Genomic DNA, 13,793 nt, shown 5'->3' on the forward strand with positions numbered 1-13,793 from the left:
TACAGCGTTGCATGACAACAGGGCTTCGGAACTTTTTTGGACATATATTTTAGAGTCTGTGAGGACCAGGTACTTCTTTATTTGACAAGGAGCCAATCTTGAGCTGTGAGAAAACTCACAACAAACTTTTATCAATTCTTTGGAAATCACAGGCGGTTATTACTCAATGGAACAATCTGACTCACTGTGTCATCTTGGAATACTAAAATCATCGCACAGCAACCTAACACTGAAAAGGTAGCTAACAAATTCACAAACGTACCGGTACGAGTTTAGAATAAAAGACTAACATTACAGTCCAAAAATACTGTATACTACCTTACACGACCACATTATACATATACATATATTTAGAACACTATGACGTGCTTGGAGGGGCGCATTAACCTGAAATTATTTCACTGAGTCATGTCCATCCGCCCAAATTTCTGAACCAAAATGACCAAAAACTAGCAAGTTTGAACACAAAAAAGATGCTTTGTTCTTGTAAGTCTGCTGTACCACCAAAGTACTTTTGCGTTAGTTAAACGTTGTCTCCACCAGGGGGCGCCACATAGGCTACGCGTTCAGTAAACAAACAAACAACAAAAGCTCAATTGTTGTGTTTTCAAACACCCACAATGCTTTGCTCTCTTCTATTGGGCGGGGTCAAGTGTTTGCCCCGGCAGCGTGCACGACCAAAACAGTTTATGTTGTCATGTTCGCGCGTCCAGAGCCTGAGTCATGCCCCCCCTCCCTCACCCAAACACACAGCTGCCCCTGCCCATCTTCACATCACCGGCCTATTTTTAAAAATATCCCGCACCCGGCGTGAACGCGCACGCGCACATGAGTCAGCGTGGAAACTTTGGTGACCTGTCGCGTGCACGACAGACAAGCGCGTGTCAGGATCAAAGTCTGCCGTTACGCGCCCGTGGACGTGGAGATAAAGACTTTACTTTTACACCACCTTGCGAGTGCGTGCGTGAGAGTCCAACCTGGTAGACGTTGTGACTCCAGTCCACCGAAGAGTGTACGTTGCGCGTGTGTGCGCTAGTGCGACACCACAAGACCTTTTAAGGAACGCGGACGGAGACATTTGGACCTACAAGTATATCCAGGATCTTCTAAGACCTTTGGACGTCTTTAGTCGGAGTCCACGATGACGTCAGTGTGGAAGAGACTGCAGCGTGTTGGGAAAAAAGCTTCCAAGTTTCAGTTTGTTGCTTCTTACCAGGAACTCATCGTGGAGTGCAATGCGAAATGGTGAGCGCGCACACGCACGTCACTTCACTGTTCCTATTGTCATTATGTTGATGTGTTCATTAACCTCTACTTGATTCATGTCGCTCCTCCGGAAAGGATGAAGGTGCCTACGTGCGTGCGCGCGCATGTCTGCTTCAGCTGTCTCTAGATGCTTTGACACAACATGACTCCTTTGTTGTCCACTTTAATGGTCTCACACACAAGACCACTACACTACACGTGAAATCTCCACAAACAGAACAGTAGAAGGTTATGCTATAGAAATATTGTAACGTCAGAACATTACCACCTCCAAGACAAAGTCCTGATACTTTATTGTTAACGTCTTACCACCTCCTGATGAGTTTGGGTGTTTAATCCTCCACATTGACAGTCAAATTCACTCATTCATTCAGCAGAGCATCAAAATGTATTGAATGCATTGGATTTTCTGTTAGCAGAAAAAAACATTGCCTCTGTGAAAGGATGTTAGCGCTCACGCACGCCCCCCACCCCTTCAGGCTGCAGCGGTACTGCAAGTGCCTCTCCCTTGACATTTGTATGGATTTTATTGTCTGATAAGCAAGAATAATGATGTCACATTTGCATTAACTATGTTATACAGGCTGTAGAAAGTCATAGTGTATAATAAATGTTTTTGCAACATTATACTATTGGCCACATGCTGACTAACAGAAACTAGCAGGCCAACATGATTTTTACCGAAGAAAATACACAAAAGACATGTATAATACAGTTTAATGGACAAATATTAATATTCATACTATGATTTTTCATCAATAGCCTCACCTGTCAACTCTGACCGCATGTCACTGACTACATTACACTACAACATTACATTAGAATACATATTAGACCACTAAACAACCGCATTACTCTGTTAAAAGAATGTGCTAAAAGAACACATGCTAGGACATTACACTACAGCATTATGTTAGAGTAGTGTAGTATTACAGCACATTACACATTGTACAGGAACATTGCAATACAACTGTAATATGACAGTATATAACAACATACAAGGACACTACACTACAGCATTACATTCCAACATTACACTATTACAGCACATTACACATGAAGACTAGCCTACAACCTTAAACTATAAAGCTACAACATCACCCTACAACAGTATGCTATGACAGTACACTATGACAGTACATAGTAGAAGATTACACTACAACAGTATACTACAATAGTGCACTACAACATTACAACAGTACACTATTAGTACAGCACATTGCACTTGAAGGCGAGAGTAGAACATTACAGTGTAACACTACAACATCACACTACGACAGTAGGCAGCTACAACAGACTGGAACATTATACAAGAACATTACACTACAGTGTTACGCTACAATATTATACTGGAGCAGTACACCATAACATTACACAGCACAGTACAGAACAACAGTACACTATATTATTACACTAGACCAGTACACTACAACATTACACTACAAAAGTACACTATGACATTAGGACAATGTAAGCCAACATTCAGCGGGTTTCACATGACTGTTATGATGTTTAAACTCAAACACTGTTTATGTGACAAGAATGTGTGTGTGTGCATGTGCGTGTGCAAGAATCATGCCTCACATACACGTTCAGAGGTCACATGACTGTGCTGTAACTTCCTCTTTCACTTCCTGTACAACAGCAGACAATTCAACACACACACACACACTCACAATGTGGTCATGTAACCTTGGTGATGCCTCTCAATATCACACAAGTCAAGTAGAACAAGCCCCTGGAAGGTCAAGCACACAACACACAACATGTGTAAAATGTATACACACACACATTTTTGTGTATTAATGTGTGTGTGTGTGTGTGTGTGTGCAGGCAACCAGACAAGCTGCGGGTGGTTTGGACAAGGAGGAACAGACGCATGTGCTCCAAGGTGACACAAACTACACAGGCAAAGTCAAATACACACACGCACATACACAGAATTAAGTATTGTGTGTGTGTATGTGTGTGTGTGTGTGTGTGTGTGTGTGTGTGTGTGTGTCTGTCTGTGTGTGCAGCTGCACAGTTGGCAGCCGGGCATCAAGAACCCGTACAGAGGAATGGTTCTTTGGCCCGTTCCAGAGAACATGGACATCTCAGTCACACTCTTCAAGGTAACGTGCACACTCACCGCACCGTGCACGACAGAGTGACAGTGTGACGTGTGTTGTTGTGTGTTCAGGAAGCAGGTGCTGACATTTTTGAGGACAAGGAGTGGACCTTTGTCATCGAGGGTGTGAGTATCTGGTGGTTTCCACGGTGACCCTCACCACTGCCCTCTGATCAAAGTGTGGTATCGCCCACAGGAGAGCAAAGGTCATCGCAAAGTGCTGGCGTCAGCTGACATCAACCTGAAGAACTTTGCTAGTCCAACACCGACCCAAACGGACCTGAACCTCCGTCTGAAGCCGCTGTCTGTCAAAGTGGTGGAGGCGTCGCTCAGGTTGTCTCTGTCGTGCATCTTTGTCCGTGAGGGAAAAGCCACGTGAGTAGACACTGACAAATGGATGGTGGTACTAGCGAAGCGCTAACCGTTAAATATATGCGCAGAGATGAAGACATGCAAAGCCTCGCCAGCCTGATGAGCGTCAAACCTGACGTGGCCAACATGGATGACTTCAACGAGAGCGACGAAGACGGCGACAACGCAAGGACGACAGGTAAAGGTCGACACTTGCGGCCGCTTCCTGCTCCTGCCTGTCTTCCCTCATTTCACGTCCCGCCTTTTTCTCCCCTCTGGCCAATACAGTCATACCACGCTCTCTCACACGTCCCAATCGCCCCGCCCCTCCTCCACCTGAGCCTATAAACACCTTGTCAGGTAGCGTCCTCTGCTTGCTCCTTTGTTTCTGTGCCTGCTGCTCAGAGTTGGAGTCATGTGACTTCGTTGAGATGCCGCAGTGTGAAGAAACATCTCAGAAATAATCTATTGTAAATGAAAAAGTTGATGTGGAAGGTAGCGTCTCGATCACAAAGTCAAATCCGATGCTTTGTTAGATGCTAGTGTCATAGCATCATGCTAACATCCCCATGGATCTCAGCACTTCTCATTTCATCTCATTTCCTTTCCTCTGTTGTGTTGTTCTTCTCTTCGTCCATCAAGCATCCAAACATCTCGGCCCCGCCCTGCACCACCACCCCTCGCCTACGGGCACTGCCCCTGCTCCGTCCCCTCAACCATACCCCCAGTCCCAGCCGAAAAAAGCAACCCCTCCATCTTCTCCCCCATTTGTTTGTGATCTACCTGCCAACTCCCCCCCAATACATGAAGGTCTGCCCCCCCCAGAGAAGTCCTTCAGCTGGACCACTGCCCACCAAGCACATGTTACGTCACGCCCAGACACCTGCACATCCTCCTTTGCACTTACTCTCATTTCTCCACGGCCCCAGCCAGCTAACCCTCAAGCCCCACCCACTCACCCTCCTCTCTCACGACCACCGTCTCTGCCCAGAATCTTCCAGTCAGACTCTGGAAAAGGTATCATGGTGGCAGCATCTGCATGTTTATCAGCTGTCATGTTGATGGGGGTTGGGACTAGGGTGGGGGGGGGTTCTGAACACGCGTATGAATGCATGCTAGCTCCTCTTCTTCTCCCTCAGCTGCTGTGTCGTATCAGCGACGCCCCCAAGAGGTCCAAACACCACATGACCTCGGTGCCACGTCGGGTGGGTCAGGTGGCATCTTGGACTGTCGTCTTCTGGTGGTGGGTCAATTGAAGCTGACTGTCAGTCATCTTTGTTACATCTGCTAGGTCGTCACATTTTCACAGCTCAAATTGTCAAGTCAGACCCCCGCCCTTCCTCACCCTCGCCGTTGTACACCGAGGCTCCACCTCCCGAGTCAACAGGTGACTTTCTGCCGTTGGACTATTGATATGGCTTCTCCTCTCCCTAACTCTGCCCCCCCCCCAACAGCTCTTCAGGCGGCGTGTGTGACCTCTGATGACCCTCCCAACACTGGTGACAAAATCCCGGTTCCTCTGTTGAGTCGTCCTGACCTCGACGCCCTCTGTGAGCCTGCCGCCCCAATTCTTCGGCCTACCCTCCCGCGTTCCTCCCCCCCTTGCTCGCCATCTTCAGCCGCTCAGATCAGCACCCCGACCAACGGTAAACAAGCGTCCAATCAGATTTTAGCGTCTTCTTTATAAGAAGCGATTTGTCATGTGCTGCATGCAGAGGCTACGCCCCCCCTCACTCAAGCAGACAAGGAAGTGACACCCGTTGACAAGAAAAGAACGCCAACCACGCTTACTGATGGCATCACAGCATCCAATCCACCAATCACAGCAAATGATGCCAAGGCGGCCACGCAGCCAGAAGCAGGGGGGGGCAGGTGAGGTCTCCCACACACACACATACACACACACACACACGCACACACAAATGTACCTTTGCAGTGAAAGAGTGTGTCTGCTTTGTGTGTGTGCACCCGCCACACATTCTTGATGCTTAGCTTGATGCTTAGCTCCTGTGCTAACTGGATGCTACCATGAGCTAGCTGAGTGGTTTAGACTCCGCCTCCTGCTGAAGAGGACTTTTCACTTGTGGTTTGCTTCTTCCTCTGCTTTTTACGACCCTGCGTCCTGTTCGATCCCTCCCCAGTCCTGCCCAATCCCAATCTGAGATGACAATAGCTCCGCCCCCTCCTTGGCCATTCTGTGAGACCACCGCCCCCCAGCTGCCCTCCACCCCTGCCAATCACGGTGGTGGCGACATCAACACAGAGAATGATGTCGTCTTTGACAAGAGGAAGTTAGGAGGCTGCTTTGCTGAGCAGCACTCCTCCAGGAGAGCCACAGGGTGAGTTCTCTTCCTCAGGCTGCTCAAGAAGAGCAGCAGGAGCCAAAGACTGAATCCTCTCATTCTCCTCCTCCTCTGCAGCCTCCTCCTGCACGACACCTCCACCACGGTGGAGCAGGAGGACGAGCAAAGTCAGGAGGAGAGGAAGCGACATGAGCAAGAAAAAAGGAGACTGGTGGAAGAGGAAAAGAGGAGAATCTTGCAGGAGCAGGAGGAGGCCAAGAAGCTGAAGGAGAGGAGGAGGCGCGAGCAAGAGAGACTCCTCGAGGAATGGAATATAAGGCAAGATGAGGACAGGAGGAGAGAGCAGGGGCTGTATCTCCTAGAGGAGGCAGAGGTGGAGGAGGAGCAGATGTTGGTGCAAAAAGATACAGAGCAACACAAAGTGAAAGAAGAGGAGGAACAGGAGAGGATAAGGAGAGAGGCGGAGAAGAGGAAGGAAAAAGAGGAAGAGGCAAAGAGGGTGCAAAGATTGAAGGAGATGAAAGACAAGATGGAGGAGAAAAGGAAGGACGAGGAGAGAAAAAGGAGGGAGGAACAAAGTAAGAAAATGGAGGAAGAAGAGATGACAAGAAGGAGAGAGGAGGGGAGGAGGATGAAACTACAAGAGGAGGAGAAAAGAAACACTGAAAAGAGGAGACGTGAAGCAGAGGAGAGAAGTAGAAAGATAGAGGAGGAAGAGAAAAGACAGGAAGAAAAGAGAAGATGTGAAGAGGAGGAGAGAAGCAGAAAAAGGGAGGAGGAGCAGGAGAGAAGACAGGAAGAAAAGAGGAGACATGAAGAGGAGAGAAAGAGAAAAGAGGAGGTTAAAAAGAGAGAGGAAGAGAGAAAGACCAAGGACGAAGAGGAAAGAAAGAAGAGGCGAAATGAGGAGGAGCAGAGCATCAAGGAGGAAAAAGAGAGGGAGTTTCAAAGACTGAAGGAGGAGAAAGACAAGATGGAGGAGGAAAAGAAGAGGAAGAAGCTTGAGGAGGAGAGGAAGACAAAGGAGGAAGAGGAGAGAAAGAGGATTGATGAGGATGAGAGAAGGAAGAAGCTAGAGGAGGAGATAAAGACAAAGGAAGAAAATGAGAAAAAGAGGAGAGAAGAGGAAGAGAAAAAACAGGAAGAAAAAAGGAGGATTGAAGAGGAGAGGGTGAAAGGGGAAAAGGAGAAGAAGAAGCTAGAGGAGGAGATAAAGACAAAGGAGGAAGAGGAGAGAAAGAGAAATCATGAGGCGGAGAGAAGGAAGAAGCTAGAGGAGGAGATAAAGACAAAGGAGGAAAATGAGAGAAAGAGGAGAGAAGAGGAAGAGAAAAAACAGGAAGAAAAAAGGAGGATAGAAGAGGAGAGGGTGAAAGGGGAAAAAGAGAAGAAGAAGCTAGAGGAGGCGATAAAGACAAAGGAAGAAAATGAGAGAAAGAGGAGAGAAGAGGAAGAGAAAAAACAAGAAGAAAAAAGGAGGATTGAAGAGGAGAGAGCCAAAGGGGAAAAGGAGAAGAAGCTAAATGAGGAAAGGAGGAAGCTAGAGGAGGAACAAGCGATGGTGCAAAGGAGAAGAGAAGAGGAGGAGCTGGAAAGGAGGAGAGAAGAAGAGAGGAAGACCAAAGAAGATGAGGAGAGGCGGAAAAATGAGGAGGAGCAAAAAGTGCAGGAGGAAAAGAAAAGGGTGGAGCAGAGAGTGAAGGAGGAGAACCACAGGATGGAGGAGAGGGGAAAGTGTGAGGAGAGACAGAAGAAAGAGGATGAGGACAGAAAGAGGGAGGAAGAAGAGAGTCAGAAAAAGGCGGAAGAAGAGCTGAAGAGAAGGAGCGAAGATGAGAGGAGGAACATGCTCGAGCAGGAGAGAAAGACAGGAGAAGAAAAGGAGAGAAAGAGGAGGGATGAGGAGGAGAGGAGGAAGAAGCTAGACGAGGAGATAAAGATAAAGGAGGAAAATGAGAGAAAGAGGAGGGTAGAGGAAGAGGAGGAGAGAAAGACAAAGGAGGAAAAGAAGAAAAAGGAGGAAGAAGAAAAGATGGAAAAGACGCAACAAGAAGAGGAGGTGAACGGGAGGAGAGAGGAAGAGCAAGTGGACAGCAGGAAGCAGGAGGAGAAGTTCAAATGTGCGCCTTTAATTCTCAGCCAATCAGAACAGAGCAAATCAGCCAATCAGAGGTGAGTTTAACCACTCGTCACTAAAAGGCTCAGAGGTCAAACATTGTAGTGTCTGATCCGCATACACAACATCCATGGGCACGCCACCTACATTAGAGCCCATGACCCCGGGTCCAAGTCCCCTTTGGAACATTCTAGAAGGGAAAACATGCGTCCAACTCTCTGCCGAGGAAACACAACCATGGTTCCACAATCATGGTCCAGATGGAACCTGGAACCTCTTTCATGGACATTTCCTTTCTTCTTCATAGGGAAACCGTTGAGGTGGATGCTCTTGTTGAACAGCCAATCACAACCAAGCACCTGCCTCCTGATCAGCCTGCCATGTCAGTCTCAGCCAAGGCCCCGCCTCCTGAAAAAGTGGAAAGGATGATGTTCCAAGGGGACTTCCAGCTGGACCACAAGGCGGGCGAAGGTGCTGACGAGGAGGAGGAAGAGGAGGCAGAGGGGTGAGTCCTTGCATGGTGTTTGTAAATACACACACACAAGCGCACACACTCACATGCACAGTGTGGTCTGTTTCCGTTATTTGGATTAAACCGGGTCAACAAGGCGCCTTGGAACGGCACCAACACAAAGTCTGGAGGAGACGCGCTTGTGTCACATGACGCAGCTGGGCACTTCCACCCCAGCCCCCTTTCACTGGAGGTGGAGCCATCTGTCCTCAGATCGTACACTAAACCAGAGCAGGAGAAGGCCACCTCAGAACGCCAAGACACACCCCTGTTGAGCCAGGTGGAGGCGCTGCACCATGGGTGGGCTCAGTCCAGATGAGCTCAGCATCTGACCAAAACATCCTGGTCTGGGGGAAGTGCTGAAGAAGGAGGAGCCGGGCTGGTCGACAGGAAGTGTCATATGGTGTCAACATTGACTTTTAAGCGTGTCCATCATCATCCTCATCGCTCGTGCATGAAAATGTTGCTGCCTGCTGGCTGTTATGCTCCGCCTCCTGGAAGCGTGCAGTGTGACGTGTTCGACAAGAAGAAGAAAATCAGCTTCTAAAATGTTCTTTCCCCAGCACACCTGCTGTCCACCATGATAATGGCGTCGGGATGAAGACGGTGGCTGCTGATGAAGCTGTTAGCATCACCAAGGTGCATGAGAGTCACCATGACACCAAAATGGCCGCTATTTCACAAGAAGAAGAAAGTCCCGCCCTCCGCCCTCTGGCCAAGCATCAGCTGCTCCAAGAGGAGGAGCGTCACCTATTGGCTAAAATCCACATGATGATCCATGACACGTCCCCCATCGCCAGGAAGCGCCTTGTTCCCGCTCCAGGAGAGATCCACCATGACCAAGACGCGGAGTCAAACATCCTGGCTGATGGCAAGGAGTCGTCAAAGTGGGGGTGGGAAGAGGATGTGTAAGTGGCCGTAGACTGCTGGGTCTTGACGCCATTATGTGTGACATACACACACACACCCACACACGCAATGTGACATCACCATCAGTGACTGACTTGCCTCACCTACACCTCTGAAGTTCTTCATCTGCATCTCCCTGTAGGTCACGTGACGAGTGGAGCACCCCGCCTGATGGCGTATCTTCTCGCCAAGGTAACAAGGTACCATCTGGGCCAATCAGAGAGCAGGCTGATGGCAAGGACGACTCCAGCGACGACCTCGTGACCTCCAGCCAGTCACTGCTGCAGTGGTGCCAGGAGGTCACGACCGGCTACGTGGGGGTCAAGGTCACCAACTTCAGCACTTCCTGGAGGAACGGCTTGGCCTTCTGCGCCATCTTGCACCACTTCCACCCCACCCTTGTGTATGTGTGTGTGACCGCGTGTAACTGTCAATCACTGGTCACACCCGTCAATCTCATTTTTTGTCCCCCTCAGAGATTTTGATCAGCTGAAATCACATGATATCAAAATGAACAACAAGAAGGTGAGCCTGATGCTGTCATCATGTGACCTGTACGTTCTAGCAGCAGCATGTAGAAGCTTCCAGAAACATTCAGTCTCGTCCCATAAGGCCTTTGACGCGTTCGAGTCTTTGGGCATCTCTCGCCTGCTGGAGCCGTCCGACATGGTCCTGCTGTCGGTTCCGGACCGTCTCATCGTAATGACGTACCTCAGCCAGATCCGATCTCACTTCACCCAGCAGGAGCTCAGTGTGCTGCACATCGAGCACAACGCTAGTGACTCCAGCTACGGCCCCGCCCTCGCTAGCCCGCCACCCTCTGACCTTCACGCCGCCGCCTTCTGTGTGGCACGACTCAGTGAGGGAGCCGGTTTGCAAGAAGGAGATGCCGCTTTGCTTGTCCCGCCCCCGAGATCCAAGAGGACGGCTAAAGGTCAGGGTTGCGCAATGAATGTTCTTAAGTTGCCGTGTTGTTAACATGTGTTGATGTGTAGTTACGTTCATGTTCTATATGTTACGACGCGACTAACAGCCTTTCTCCTTCTTTGTTGCAGAAGAATCCATGTTCGCCATCCCTGGGACCAGGCCCACTTCCCAGGCAGCCAAATCCGGACCCCCACAGGTGTCTTCTTCCCTCCTTCATCACCTCACATGATGATGAGGCAACAGGTCATGTGATGCTTTTATGTTGGATGTGTGCAGGATGGAAGTGAGAGCATCAACTTGGCATCAGAAACCACACAAGAACCTGGTCTGTTCCTCACACACACATACACACACACAATGACTTCATCTATTTTATTGTGTGTGTGTGTACGTGTGTATATGTACGCAGAGTCGCAGTGTGTCAAAGCAGAAGACAAGACGATGGTCAGTCACCTCTTCCTTCCCCAACCGCCTTTTCACCTTCGGCTGCACTTTTACCTGCCACACACATCACATGACCACGTGATGATGTCAACATCCACCATTCACACATCTTTCTAATCTCTGGATGTTCTGGTTTGCCTCCTTTCCTTCTCTGCTCGTGCTGTACGTTCATGTGCGTGTACGTGCACACGTCATGCATCCTCTGGTCAGCACCTGCAGGACACTAGTCAGTATGTGCTGAACGAGCTGGTGGCGTTGGAGGCGGAGCAAAAGCACATTGATACCAGGGCGGCGGTGGTGGAGCGTTGCCTGCGGAGCCTCATGGAGACAGGTGGGATATTTGCGTGCATGTTCTCTCATTGAAAGACATAATGCATAATGTGTGTGTGTGTGTGTGCATGTGACATGTGGCAGGAAGTGACCGTGACGAGGAGGAGAGGCTGATTCAGGAATGGTTCACTCTAGTCAACAAGAAGAACGCTCTGATACGAAGACAGGACCACCTGGAACTCATGTACGTCCCCCTCAACATCTCATCTCCATGATGATGATGATGATGATGATGATGATGATGATGATGATGACAGGCAGGAGGAACAGAACCTGGAGAGAAAGTTTGAGCTGCTGACTCGAGAGCTGCGAGTCATGATGGCGATAGAAGGTCAGCTGACCACTCTGGTGTCACGTAGGGTGTCATGTGACTCTAGTGACATGTGTGTTTGTGTGTATATGTGTGTGTGTTTTATGCAGACTGGAAGAAGTCGTGTGCCCATCAAGAGCGGGAGCAGCTCCTCCTTCAGGAGTTGGTGTCTCTGGTCAACCAGCGTGATGACATCATCCAGAACCTGGACGCCAAGGAGCGAGGGTGGGTGTGGTGAGCCTTCATTCGTAACAAAGGTCTCAGTGTGTGTGTGTGTGTGTGTGTGTGTAGGGCAATGGAGGAGGACGAGCGTCTGGAGCGCGGTCTGGCCATGAGGAGGAGGAAGTACGACAACAAGGACAAGTGTGTCCTACAGTGACACACGCACACATGTTTTGATATGTTGCCATGGCGACTGCCACCACCGCTGCTGCCGCTGCTAGAACGACATGTATGATGTGGAGATTTATACTTTTTGCTGTGTAGTTTTTGTAGTAGATGTCGTGAGCTGGACTCAACATGGCGGCTGCCTATTTGTGGGTCATGTGGTACAATGGCGCGACTTTCATGACCGTAAAGCTGCAGCAATATTGTCCAAACCGACATTGAAAGTGGCACGTTATTATGCACTGCTATGTACAGTATACCAACGATATACTGTTGCTTAAATTGCCTTTGTTTAGTACGGTTGCGCACTCTCAGGAAAATACTGCCATCTAGCGTTTAGGAAAATAATTACAAGGTTTAAACTCAGCCTGTGAAAAGTCACTTTCCGGCACAGCCACTACAAAGCTTAATCCTAATTCTTTCACATCTTCGAATGTTTTTCAGAAAGGTAACGGAACAATTAGTTACTACGTACATTTATAAAGGATTATTTACGTTATCATTTAATAACTGTTAACTTTTTGATTTGCACAACACTGTTAAACAGTGGTCAGTGCCAATGTCAGACAAAAGTGTGATGCGCCGGCCACGCGAGCAAAGGATGGGCGGAACCATAAAGTCTTTTGTACTGGTTGTTTGAGAAGCCGCCAGCAGGTGGCGCCAGAACCTGTATCTTTTTAATACTTGAAAAAGACAATGTTTGGAAGAAGTAAAATCTTTAAATAAAGTATCAATGATATTTATTAGAAGGGCTTTTTAAGTTTTTGATATTGCTAACTCAAAGTGACGGTGTGTGTCCGCACGCGCACTTGGAGGCGCTAAAAAGAAAGGTCCCATGATGAAAGTGCGGGCCAGGAACAACAAGGCAAACAAGACGTAAAGGAAAGATGGAAGGAAAGTCAACTTTGTGGCAGGCTAGGAAGAATAGAAAGGGGGGAGAAAAATAAAATGGTCGTTTTGAGGAACAAAAATGATCAGCGTTTTCAACGGAAACGCCACAGAAGAGGATGAAACCTTAATGTAAACATTGTCTACATTCTAGCGCTCGACCAGGACCCGTCTGAACCAAAGTGGACCTGTTCTTGTGTTGCACGCGATGACACGTGCACATAAACCGACGCGCGCGCGCACACGCACGCAGTGTTTGGCTTTGGGTGAGGAAAAGTTGAGCTTTTCCACCTATTGCTTTCTTCAAACTCAGCAGCTTCATGATGCTGCTTTGTCACATGACACCCCCTCCCCTTTTTTTTCTGAGCACAGCTTCCACAGAGTCCTATTTTTCCACATGGCGGATGCTTTGTTCCGTTCTCAAACTTTCCATGACTTTCTTGACTGCTTTGTGAGTGTGTGTTAGTCCGAGTCAGTCAAAATGTATTTCCTGCTCAGTTGAAGGTCAAACCTGATTGGATCAGAACCTTTAGGAATCAAACCTGTGTAACTCACATCAGTGTCTCCTCACCTGGAATGTCTGTGCACCACTTTGGACCACAAGGCCACAGCTAATTGCTCCAGTCTGTGTGTGTGTGTGTGTGTGTGTGTGTGTGTGTGTGTGTGTGTGTGTGTGTGTGTGTGTGTGTGTGTGTGTGTGTGTGTGTGTGTGAGAGTGTGTGAGAGACATAGGACACCGTGGTTGAGAAGAATGAATGAGTGTTTGATCTGGCACCCACACATGCACATGTTGGGTCGGTAGGTTCTGTTACGACCCAAAACAAACAAACGCAAGCTAGCTTCACATATGTGTTTGAATGTCAGAAGTCTGTGTATAAGTGTGTGCAAAATCAAAGGATGCAAGGGGAGGGGCCTTGCTGATGCATATAAAAGAGGCTAAA

At 48.5% G+C, this 13,793-nt stretch overlaps 1 protein-coding gene across 3 annotated transcripts; it reads left to right on the plus strand.

Moving 5' to 3' along the window:
* The first annotated feature begins 782 nt into the window (after positions 1–782).
* Positions 783–13,204, plus strand: LOC131138109 (EH domain-binding protein 1-like protein 1). Of its 3 annotated transcripts, XM_058086748.1 has the most exons (26): positions 783–1,245; positions 3,100–3,157; positions 3,285–3,380; positions 3,449–3,502; positions 3,573–3,751; positions 3,817–3,926; positions 4,016–4,087; positions 4,867–4,932; positions 5,019–5,114; positions 5,182–5,373; positions 5,443–5,599; positions 5,869–6,066; positions 6,148–8,202; positions 8,454–8,651; positions 9,221–9,565; positions 9,709–9,969; positions 10,043–10,091; positions 10,179–10,500; positions 10,622–10,689; positions 10,770–10,818; positions 10,903–10,937; positions 11,157–11,268; positions 11,352–11,451; positions 11,525–11,598; positions 11,688–11,802; positions 11,869–13,204. In XM_058086748.1, exons 1-26 carry the CDS (start codon positions 1,142–1,144, stop codon positions 11,954–11,956), a joined length of 5,253 nt encoding a protein of 1,750 aa, XP_057942731.1. In that variant the 5' UTR covers positions 783–1,141; the 3' UTR covers positions 11,957–13,204. The 3 variants fall into 3 exon arrangements, with proteins under 3 accessions (XP_057942731.1, XP_057942732.1, XP_057942733.1); XM_058086749.1 differs by lacking the exon at positions 4,016–4,087 and having other exon boundaries at positions 787–1,245; positions 11,869–13,200; XM_058086750.1 differs by lacking the exon at positions 9,221–9,565 and having other exon boundaries at positions 791–1,245; positions 11,869–13,198.
* Positions 13,205–13,793: the final 589 nt, after the last annotated feature.

Source organism: Doryrhamphus excisus, chromosome 11 (genome assembly GCF_030265055.1).
Source record: "Doryrhamphus excisus isolate RoL2022-K1 chromosome 11, RoL_Dexc_1.0, whole genome shotgun sequence".
Lineage (NCBI taxonomy): Eukaryota > Metazoa > Chordata > Actinopteri > Syngnathiformes > Syngnathidae > Doryrhamphus > Doryrhamphus excisus.

Excerpts from the sequence above, each read along its gene's own strand:
- LOC131138109 (XM_058086748.1), top strand. The coding sequence starts at position 1,142 with ATGACGTCAGTGTGGAAGAGACTGCAGCGTGTTGGGAAAAAAGCTTCC. Across the intron at positions 3,752-3,816 it reads GTCCGTGAGGGAAAAGCCAC|AGATGAAGACATGCAAAGCC; the intron begins GTGAGTAGACAC and ends ATATATGCGCAG. Across the intron at positions 9,970-10,042 it reads CACTTCCACCCCACCCTTGT|AGATTTTGATCAGCTGAAAT; the intron begins GTATGTGTGTGT and ends TGTCCCCCTCAG.